Consider the following 12118-nt stretch of genomic DNA (forward strand, 5'->3'; position numbering starts at 1 on the left):
TTGGGTTGGAACTAAAGCATGGATAACCTTTCAAAAAGTTTACATCTATTCTCATATGCAGGCTTTTATTGGTTTTCTAGTATCTGCATGTTTCATTCGCCCATATATACAGCGAGAATTGATCTTAGTAGTTGTAAATATCACTATGTCCGCTTCAGATGCCAATTCGTATTTTATATCGATTCCGAGTAAATCCCAAATTTAGAAGTTTCTCCATCTGTCATGGCCGCGTATTCTTAAAATATTACTCCTTGCAGGATTTCAAACGCTACTTTATGAGTTCAGCGCATCTCATTCCACAAAAACATGTCTGATTACGAAGAGGACCATGTTGAGGGAATGTCAGAGGACGATGTTGGGGTACTGTTGATGAATGAATTTTCTTAGCCTCGTCTAAACTCAAATAATGGCTCGAGTGCAAATGAAAAGTAAAATGAAACATGCTGGCTGTATGAGCTTTGTTGCAACATAACTTTACCTTGAATCCTGCGTCCAGTCTTGCTTATCAGTGGCTGTCAAAACCCATAACAACAGACTTATCATCACGATTAGCATAGTTATTGTTCTTCATTATCATCATTATAACGTTTATTTTTTTTAGTTCACTTTGTTTCTAGTCGATATGTTATGATGATCACAATAATTATGGAAGTTAGGTTTGTCATGTGTATGGTTTCTGTGAGTAAATGGTCACGAAATAAAATTCATAAGTCAAAATAATAGAATAACACATTAATAACAGAGGCATTCAATAAATATTCTTATTCAAGTGCCATTAGCATACTTCAGATAATGTACATACCAATCGACATTCTTGATGGAAGTTCTCCAAGTGACCTCAGCAACAACTTTCAGCAACAACCTGAAGATATGTTTTAATCATCATAGATATCCAGTTATTACATGTGTGCCCCAAATTACATACCTTCTGATACAAATTATTATTTCTTGTGTTAGCATTAACGCACTGTGTCTTGTAGTCTCCTGAGATGGATCCCTTCATGGAGGATGATGAGGAAGAGAGACAAGCCACACAGAAAGAATGCCTTGAATCTTTCAGTAGCAAAGACTACATTATGGAGCCCAATATTTTCACAGTGCTCAAAAGGTATGTGTACAAGTGAAGTGAGTTTAGTTTTGTGTCACACTCAGCAGTATTCCAGCTATATGATCGCAGATCAGACAAGCCAGTGATCAACAGCATGAGCATAGATCTATACACTGTAGGTACAAACTACAATGATATGTGTCAGTGAAGTCAGCGAGCCTGATCAATTCTAGCCCAGATCTTCACGGGTTTCGTTTGAGTTAAAACAAAGACCTTGAAGTGGAAGTTTGAAGGAAAGTCTAATTTTAAGATGTTTGCAAGGGACATTAACATGTTTTTAAGGATTAAGTCAAAACAGTATCTTTAAACGATTCCCCCAAAAGACATATTGATGTAAGACCACATTTCCAGTTGTGTGGCCCAATGATGGAATTTGGCAAATCATTAAGTTACTGCATGTGGCTAAATGCACTGAATGTCTAACTTAAAAGGATGAACAGTCATGAGAGATTCTCCATAGCATTGCAAACAACTTGGCTTAAAACTGTATTGACAATTTGCCCATGTCTGTTTACTGATTGATATTTTCCAGGTTAATCATTCTTTTCTTTTTGTATGAACTTTGAACTAGACTTCATGCTGCTTTTGAATTTGTGCTCAGATGTGGAAATATCTACATTGCATATACACATGATACAGTTTGTCAAGATGATTTTAAAATTCTTGTTCACAGATTTTTGCAAGCAGGTGGTTCTCCAGAGAGGGTTGTGGAACTGTTGTCTGACAACTACCTAGCAATAGCTCAGACTGTCAATGTTTTGGCAGACTGGCTTATACAAGCAGGTCAGTCCATTGTGAAAGTGGTGCTGTCATTAAAATGGTGAAAGATGAGACTAATTATGTCTTTCAAATGGTGCATTCAGCAGGGTGATAGCATCCTGCATTAATCAAGTTTGCACCAAAAATATGGTAATTGATATCATGACCAATGTCCAATGCAAAACTGGAGTACAATGCCATACCATGAAACAAGTCATTAACTGATTAAGCATGATGTTGGATCTATTGAGATATTCTGATGTGAATGTGTGTTTATGTGGTTTTGTGGTTTTATGCAACTTTTAGTAATATTCCACCAACATCATGGTAGGTGACACCAGAAATGGGCTTCACACATTGTACTTATGAGGGGAATCAAACCCGATCTTAAGCACGGTGAGCTGACACTTAAACCACTAGGCCACCCCATCGCAATGGTCATTCATGTGACAAGCATTGGTTGTAGGGGACCTTTTTTAACTTGAAATCCCCACTGAGGTGTTGTTTAACAAGGGATGGTGGATCTCTATAATTTAATACCCCTGATGAATGAGTAGAACTTGTATTCTTCTGTTTAGATGCATGAAGTAAATATAATTCTGACACCAATCCACATTGTGTCAGCCAAAAAGGTTGAGGGCCTACAGTATATCTAGTGTTAAAATTTTTATTGTATGATCAGTCAGAGACATAACATATACATGTCTCTTGTTCACAAGACCCATGAAGATCACTTGTTCATGAGACCCATGAAGATCAGGGGAAGAATAAGTCTTCAGCTACCCATGCTTGCCACAAACAGGAACTATGCTTTTCATAAGAGGTGACTGACGGGATTGAGTGGTTAGACTCACTAACTTTGTTAACATGTACATCAGCAGTTCCCAGTTGTGCAGGTCGATGCTCATGCTGTTGATGACTGGATTGCCTGGTCCAGACTCAATTATTTACAGACCATCACCAAATAGCTGGAATATTGCTAAGCGTGGGGTGAAACTAAATTCACTTACTCTTATTCACGAGACAAATTCTGTGGTACCACAAGAGGCGCTTGACCCAAATTCATCCCTCTGCTGTTGAAAATAGAATTATCATGGTGAAAGAATATGCTGTTTTCAGGATAATTTTCTAAATCTGACCATACTTCGAACAGGAGAGGATAGTCATTGTGGTTGTTCTATCATGGTCTAAAATTGGTGGGTATAGCTGCAGTGCTCTTCAGACCAATACTGTTTACATTCAAAACTGTTGCATGGTTGTAAAACTAGGACTTTATCTAGATTTCAAACTATGTGCTTTCAACAGGCAGGTTTGGAAAAAAAGACCTCTTGTTCAAAATAGTATTTGTAGCATATTTGGATATTGTAGCTTATATTAGTGTTATACAACGACAAACATGAATTAGTCTGAATCATGATAAAATATATGGAAACGTGGCTAAAAAAACTGAGGTTCTACAAACTCTGGGATACCTTTAACTTACACTGCTACATCTTAGACAAACTGATATTTGCATCCCTGCTGTATTGTCACCTTGTTTTATCTCTGATATCACAATTACAGGCGTTGGCATTAATGAAGTTCAAGAATTGGTAGAAAGTCATCTGAAGCAGATGATTATCAAACACTTTGACCCGAAAAAGGCAGATTCCATTTTCACACAAGAGGGTGAGGTGAGCACTGGACAGTTATATTGCAGGTTAACTTTGAATGACATTTGTAAAACTGGAAGGACATATATTGTCATGTTTTTGTTTCATTTTGTTGTCATTTTATGTTCTTATTAATTTTGGTTGTTTAGAATATAACAGGTTTAACATTCAGGCGCTTTATAGAAATTGTGTATATGAAATATGTTATCCTTGTTAAGTCATCACTGTGTGGTACCTAAACATGCTTAAAGCTCCCAGACCTTACAATGTTCATATTTTCAGCTTTCTCACTCTCAACAATTCAGAGCTATCATTTTTACTCCCATTAAAGTAATCCTGTAGCAGGTGACGTGTTAAATGAAATGTCTTATTTTCCACTTCATGTCTGTGTTCCTCTAGACCCCATCTTGGCTGGCTGAGATGATAGAATACCCAACATGGCGATCCTTGTTCTACAAGTTGGCCGAAGAATACCCAGACTGCCTCATGCTCAACTTCACGATCAAGGCAGGTCATTCACTCAAAGAACATCATCAGATATGTTCACAAATATTTTGGTTCAGTTAGAGTATACAAGTTAATGTCTATGAATTTTAACATTTTCCTCTTTTTTTCAATTATGTTTGTCACATCTGGGCCATTTTTTGTCAATAAGTAGATATTATTTGTTAAGTTTCATCTCTTTCAGTTGATATCTGATGCGGGTTTCCAAGGGGAGATAACCAGCGTGTCAACAGCATGTCATCAAATTGAGGTGTTCTCAAGAGTATTAAGAACATCTATATCCAGCTTTGTTGAGGCTGGGGAGGATGGGTTGGAAAAGAATCTCCCAGAGTTCACAGTAAGATAGTCAAAATGTTACATGGCTGCATATTAGAAACTCCCTTTACAATGAGAATATATGTGTTGAGGTGTGGACATTTGACCTTCTCTGTATTCAGTTGGTGGGGTTTGCATATATATTGGTCCTGTGTGTGAGCTTGGTCAGTTCAGTAGAGAACACATGAAAATTGTTACGCCCACAATTAAAACATGGTGTTTTTGGAACAATGTCTGAAAAATGCTTCAGGAAGGCTTCTCATAATGGAGGCCCCAAAGTAAGTGACTATATAAACTAAGTTTAGGCCACTTTTATCAATAGTTCAGCAATATAATGATGAGAACACTATAAATGGACTTCCCACATTGCACCCATGTTGGGAATTGAACCAAGGTTTTTGGCATGACAAGCAAATGTTTTAACTTCCAGGCTACCCCACTAGCCTTCAACCTAAAGGACTATGCAATGATTTTCATGTGGTTGAATGTTTGTGACTGTGCTCCAGTGACATGTATCATGGCTGATACTGAGGTGGTACCATCAGTATTGTGATGTTACATTGGTCATTGTGACACAGTGAAATGAAAGAATATGACATCAGTCAGAACTAGAGAAGCTCCAACTCACAGTTGTCTTTCACATTTGAAGTAGACTCCTAGTTTAGTCCTAAAATGTGTTGTAACACTTCATTGATATAATTTATCAATTGTAGTAATTCATATCTCAGTATATTCAACCTACAATTAACATGTCATTTCACCAGACTATGAACTGACAATGTTTGAGGACGACATGCTTTTGTATAGTTAGCCTCGTTTGTGATATAACTTTCTCGTTATATCCCAACTTCATTTTTGATATTTGGGACCTCTGAAGTCAGAATTGACTTTTTTCAGAGGACAGATTGGTAGATCCTTGGTTAATTTTTCAGAAAATGGTATGTCACGGAGAGCACACATACCTGTACAGTCAGGTGCTGATGCACATCTTGTCTCAGGAACTCAAGGGTGGCTCCAACATCCGGCGTCTGTGCCAGGAGCTCCAGAAGTGTGCCAGTGAGAAGTAAGTTTGTGTCAGCTTGTTACAATATTCCAGTAATAAAATGCAAGAAATGTATAGACCATGGTCTCAAAAATGAGAAGGAACAGCACCAACAATCTGTGTGCAGAGTTGCCTCCCCTTGCCATGCTGATTGAAACCTTTCTTTCACTTAAGATGCAACCCATATGCAATGTCACAACTGATTGTTATTATGATACTTCCCTTTTTTAAATGTTATTTGTGATAACAACAGCACATTGATTAGGAATTTGTGAATGTACATTCAACAAGTAAATGTATAGCTATGGAATCAGAGTTTGAGTGGAGCTTGATGTTGTAGAGGTCTTGATGTAACGCCCATCACAATGGCCCTGAGTGGCGCTGCCGCCTACCCCCGAGCCTGTCAGGCCCTGTCATCCATGTTGTCAAGGCAGGCACTGAACCCAGCTGACATCTCTGTGGTAACAAGCACATATCTTACCCTTATTTGCACCACTGAATGGATACTTGGCATGCTGAGTCATGTCATTGTGCACAATGAAGTTGGATCTTGTCAAAATAGTGCAAGACATAGTTCATTCTGTTCATTCTAGTTGTAATTATTTGCTAGATGATGCGCAAGTGATGCTGTTGGCTGCAGCGTAAAATGTATAACTACATGGTGAAATAAGATAATGTTTGTGGATAAAGTTTCTCACCAGTAAATCCGTAAATGCCTAATATCCAGTATGTGTGTAAAATCTAGCTCCTAACTGCATCCTTATAATCGTCTTTCCTTTTTCTTGCAGTTATTCAGGATGTACTCTGAACATGACTCGCCACCAGTTGAACTCATCCGAGTCCCTGCTTTTCTAGGTGAGCAATTCATCCTCCTGAAACATGATTGAGGTAGCAGGAAATTACTGAAGGTCACAGCTCCATATTACAACACAGGCCACTAAATGTAGCCTACCATAGGGTTTTCTCATTTTTAATGTTCCTGGAATTGTAAGCACAATTAGTTGGTCTGCCTAACAAGTGATAATGAAACATATGCAGTTGTTCTATTCCCAGGTTTGCTGTTGAATGGCTCCTGGCTGCAACATTGAGAAACACTCTAAGTTGGGAGGAAGCTCATGTAGTTCTAGGCTATGGTTGATGTTTGTTTTGGACATAGTGCATGATGACAGGCAATGTTACCTTCTGACTATTTCAGATCTGCTGATTGACACATTGTTTAAGCCTGGTACAAGAGTGAATCCTGACCACAAACACAAGTACATCCACCTCCTGGCATATGCTGCTAGCGTCATAGATACTCACAAGAAGGTAACTCACTCATCTGCACATCCCATTTTAACAGTTACAAACAAGTCAGTATATTGTCAAGTAAAATGTAGAGCAGATGAATGTAAGGCACTTGCATATGTTGAGGTGAAAATGTTAAGTCAGTAGGAATCTCATTGTTGTGAGAACTCACTTGCTTCTCTGTGTTGTATTTTGATGTGTTTTAAATTAGTGTTACATGGTGATTCCTAAGTTGAAACTAAAAGCTAACCAAGAATGAGTCCATAAAAGAACTTAGTGTGAAACCAACAAACAACAAAGTGATATGATATAATTCTTAATTACACACGAGTTGGTCACAAATGGTGTAATATAACCAGGCATTCACGTCCTTCAGTAGCACAGGTTCTGAACATGGTTCTGAACACGATTATGAACATAAAGCCGCAGATCTTTCTGTAATGTTTTCCATCACTGGACAGGGTTGAAGTACACTTCAGAATTTTTGTCTAATTATAGCACAAGTCTAAACATATGAGCCACGAACAGCTGCAATATTGCTCATTTGGCAAAAGGGAACATTTACTCACTTTCTGTAAATAAGGCACATCACTGCACAACACCTCAAAGAATGTCACAAGTACAGTATATTATACTTGGAATATTGTTACACAATGAATATCACTGCCATGTTGAGACTACACAGGCTGGTGAAGGTCAGTGATGGATGATGGTATGGAACTTGTTATTATGCAAGGTTTTCCCAATCTTCATTAGGGAGGCAGGAAAACAATCAACAGAGATGAACTGAAACCAACAGTACAAGCTCTGGAGAAGACACAAGCCCTGTGTGCGGAGAACAAGGGAGCCTCCGAACTGATAGCAGACATATCTACCCTGTTCACCTGTCTCAGGTGGGTGGAACTGACACTAGAAGAACAATCCCTATTTTCAATATGAATTTAAATGAGACAGATAGCCCAGATCAATGTTTTGATCATCATCTTAAAATGTCCTATTCCAATATGAATTTAAACAGAAAAGCTCAGATATATGTGTTAATCTTGCAAACATCATCATCATCATCATCATCATTTGATTTGTCACCAAATGTTTTGCAGTGTTTCCAATGATGTATTTATTTGCATTTTGTTTGTTTGACTTTTTAAGTTTATGACGTGGCATGTTGCAGATTCCCAGTAGTGTCGATGGGTGTGTTGAAGTGGGTGGATTACACAGTGTCGGAAGCCAGCTACTTCAAGCTCAACACAGATCATACACCTCTACATCTAGTCATGGTGGATGAGGTGAACCATTACTGTTTGCAATGTCTCTAGCTATTCGTAAATAACGTTTATTTTCCCAATCCAAGAACCCATTTATTGTGCTCTTACTTTGACATTATGCTGCTTTTATGATTTCAGATTGTCACCAATCACGTCCTTTTACATCAAAAAGCCTTAGATCTCCTTGTTCGAGTGTTTGAATCTTCATTTGAGGAATTGGATGTGTTGGTTCGGGTGAGGAATTTCTGAATGCATTTTCGAAGTAATATTAAAAGAATTCTGAAATGCATCAAACTTTGTAAGATATTATCCACAGAGTTTAGTCCTACATTTTAACATGCTGATTAGAGTTAACAATTAACTGAGATCAGACATGTTCCTGATTTTCAAATTGGTCATCATGACATGTTCAGATATGTAAACTTTCCTGCCAGTATCAGTAGTAGTTAAAGGACATGTTTCACTAGCAACTGAAAATATCTAAGAAGTTAGTGAAAATATGTGATGAGATATATTTGGGAACTGGCTTAAGTGTTGGTGGTTGTTACAAGTTCTGTATTATGTCCTACAGCGTGCAGCTGTGTAATCATGAATGTTTGTATGCTGCAGCTGGAGTTGAAAAAGACAGTGCTGGACCGGTTGGTGCATCTTTTGAGTCGAGGCTTTGTCCTCCCTGTAGTCATCTATATTAGGAAGTGTCTGGAGAAGGGGGACACAGACATTTCACTCATCAGACACTTTGTCACAGAGGTAGGTGAACATGTGCCTGTCATCAGACACTGTCACAGAGGTAGGTGAACATGTGCCTGTCATCAGACACTTTGTCACAGAGGTAGAGAAACATGTGCCTGTCATCAGACACTTTGTCACAGAGGTAGGTAAAATATGTGTCATGCAAAAGTACCTGATAGTCAAACCCTTTTGAAAATGTAATTATCTTATTTAATTCACTTGATCAGTGTTTTGTATGTAAGAAAGGGAATTATCTTTAAAAAATTAAAACTTTAGCAGCAGGAAATTTACCTGTGAAATTCGGCTTTTATGAGAATGGATGATGGACAAAACAATCGTCCATTGAAATTACAGAGGGTAAAGAAATACAATCAGTGCTATCTTCTGTCATTCAAGAACACTACCTAGCAGTGTTGATTGTGGAACAAAGAAATTACATTTATTAGAGTTACCTTCCCTTAGCAAGTGCTTCAGTCATTATTAACAGGCTTTAGTTTCGCCAAAACAGATTCAGACATGAGTCCTTTGGGAATTCACCCTATAGTTTGCAGTAATAAATGTAGAACATTAAGATATATGTTGTAACTATTACTGTTTCACACTGGCTGACCTGCAGGTGCTGGACGTGATTGCCCCACCCTACACACCAGAGTTTGTCCAGCTTTTCCTCCCACTCATTGAAAACAAGACCATTACAGGCATCCTCCGGTCAGAAGATGGTCAAGACCCTGTCTCAGAGTTCCTCAGTAAGTCACCACGGGTTGGTTCAGATCCCCACCACCCCAAACAAACCCACTTCCTGATGCAGTACTGTACGTATCAACCATTAATCTGACTAAAGTTTGCACCAACCTAGCTATGCTGATTGTTCTCAAGCTTCATATTTGACCCAAGGGTCATTCTGATCACTTTTGGCTCTCTTCACTCAGTAAACTGATTCAAAATATATCTCTATATAAATTACATTTGTTTTGTTTTCAGCTCAGTGTAAATAGAAGAACCACAGATTTTTCAAGACCATTAAACTGAACTCATTACTGGCAAGGTTGGACCTTGGTGCACAAATATGTCATGATCCGTGACCTCAAGAAATGGAGGGCTGTGGGGTAGCCTAGTGGTTAAAGTGTTCACTCGTCAAGCTGAAGACCTGGATTCGATTCCCCACATGGGTAGAGTGTGTGAAGCCCATTTCTGGTTTTCCCCAGACTGGAATTTTGCTAAAGGCGGCATAAAAGTAAACTCACTCAAGAAATGGAGACTTCCAGAGGACAGTCTCAGACACAGATGGAGATGTTGATTTGGATACAGACTGATTCTCTTGGACCAGCTTCATCTCATAGTGGTGATGACAGACAAACATCTTCATACCATAAGGGGCAGTGGAGTAGCTTCATAATGTTTGTTCATCATGCCAAAGTCATTGTTTCAGTTCAATACATCAATACGATGAGTGAAGCCTATTTCTGGTGGACTCATCTGTGATTTTGCATTAATGTTGCTAAAAGCTGCATAAAACCATACTCACTCATACTTCAGTCACCTTTTTGATCAAGTTTAATGCTCACAAGTCACTCAACACTGGCTTTGAGAATCAGCCATGTTCTATGTACAAATTCCTCTTGTATATATGTATTATGATGTATATAGAGAAAGTGTTGATGAAAACCGCTAAGTGTTGTAAAGATGTCATGATATCTGTGTACAAAATATGTATGCAAATTGTCTGAAGTAGTCCCGATCTGTAGTTCTTTGTCCTGTGTTGAAATGTCTTCAAATAAAACTGGCAGGCAAAATTGGAAATTACATGTATATGAATTGTGAAGATACTAGAATTCTCATTCTTGAAGTTGTATATCTCCACCATAAGAAATGCGTGTGTGGCTTTCTAAAAATTCATTCCATAATGAAGACAGTTGTTAAATAAGTACAGCCATATAGTGGCTGCTAGGCTTTACAGAAATAGGGCATGCATATTTGAAAGATGACAGTTACAACTGAGAAGTGTCTGATATTGCCTGCTGCACCACTTACAAGTCATATTCCTGGCAAACCAAAATGCAGCTGACACAGCAAAGGGACCAATATTGACATGACTTGTGATGTAAATAAATGAATATGTAACTGAATGAAAGTATTGGGTTGTCTTTCCTTGTCATGGGCCATGTTGCACATACAATACTGGCAGTAGGCATATGTCCATATAGACCAACCTTGCCGAAAATGCATATCGGGCATGTAATCTATTCTGGTGTCAAAATTCAAAATTTCAAATTTCAGCCTCATTGCCCGTCTTCTAAACTGGTACGGAATGAATACACGCAAACGCTCGAACTGCAATAGACGAAGCCTAGTTTAGTTTAGAGTTACGTCCCTTGGGTCGTCTGCTCGCGTTGCAGTCCGATCAAGAAATGGGGGCAGCATGAGTTCTAATCTTGGCGACGGTGTTTTGTCTGCTCATGCTGGCAGAATTGTGGAGTTGTAAATAACGACGAAGTTGGAAATAAGGAAAACACAGATGACATCAGGATGGGGTATCAAAGGTTTATGACATGACAGTTTCCCCTTCGCCAGTCATACAAGCCCTCGAACCGATGTGGTGGTCTCGGGGAAACTGTCATGTAATAACCGAAGTTAGTCCTAGTATCACACCTTCAGCCATCCCGAAATTCACAGAATATATCAAGTTACTAAACACAAACACATATATCCCACCTGTTGAAACTCTGTCCACATATTCAGAGACCAACTGTAGGAGTATGGTGACAAGCACTGCTGTTCAACATGATCAAGAAAAGAAAGTAAAGTTCTTTATGGATAACTTCTTTGCTATATATGATGCGACGTTTCGATATGGATTCTTATACCATTGTCAAGCAAGAGAATCCATACAGAAACGTCTCATCGTATATAATAAAGAAGTTGTTATCCATAAAGAATCTTACTTTCTTATTCCTCGCCATACTTCTGAAATGTCATTCAAACAGATGGTCAAGATACGCTGTACGGGTGAGGTGGAAACTATCCAATGATTGTGGATCCTGGATCCCTTCTTGTTAGCAGCAACCCGTGGAGATCCGGGTTCGAATTGATCTTCAGGAACCCACGCTTTTCGTAAGAGGCGATTCGGTAACAGAATCGGGTTGTCAGGCTCTCTGATTTGGTTGACTAATGTCATCGTATCCCATTTGCGTGACTCGATGCTCATATTGTTGATTAATGGATTCTCTGGTCCAAACTCTTTACAGACGCCATATAGCTGGATTATTGCTGAGTGCAGCGTGAAACTTAACTTAGTCACTGATTGTTGGTACGATACGAACCTTGGCTGGTTTTAACGAAGTGAGTGAGTGAGTTTAGTTTTAGCGATACACTCAGCAATATTCCAACTCTATGGCGGCTGTCTGTAAATAATCGAGTCTGGACCAGACAATCCAGTGATCAACAACATGAGCAT

General features: G+C 38.7%; 1 protein-coding gene across 1 annotated transcript; it reads left to right on the plus strand.

Annotated features, from left to right (window-relative positions):
- The first annotated feature begins 197 nt into the window (after positions 1 to 197).
- LOC137257802 (negative elongation factor D-like) lies at positions 198 to 10790 on the plus strand. The gene is made up of 16 exons (XM_067795247.1): positions 198 to 360; positions 981 to 1108; positions 1782 to 1891; positions 3431 to 3540; positions 3919 to 4026; positions 4208 to 4360; positions 5271 to 5401; positions 5721 to 5841; positions 6169 to 6235; positions 6576 to 6688; positions 7424 to 7560; positions 7839 to 7953; positions 8071 to 8166; positions 8542 to 8682; positions 9281 to 9410; positions 9646 to 10790. The coding sequence occupies exons 1-16, from the start codon at positions 307 to 309 to the stop codon at positions 9657 to 9659; spliced, it is 1728 nt and encodes a 575-aa protein (XP_067651348.1). The 5' UTR covers positions 198 to 306; the 3' UTR covers positions 9660 to 10790.
- Positions 10791 to 12118: the final 1328 nt, after the last annotated feature.

This window comes from Haliotis asinina, chromosome 12 (assembly GCF_037392515.1).
Source record: "Haliotis asinina isolate JCU_RB_2024 chromosome 12, JCU_Hal_asi_v2, whole genome shotgun sequence".
Lineage (NCBI taxonomy): Eukaryota > Metazoa > Mollusca > Gastropoda > Lepetellida > Haliotidae > Haliotis > Haliotis asinina.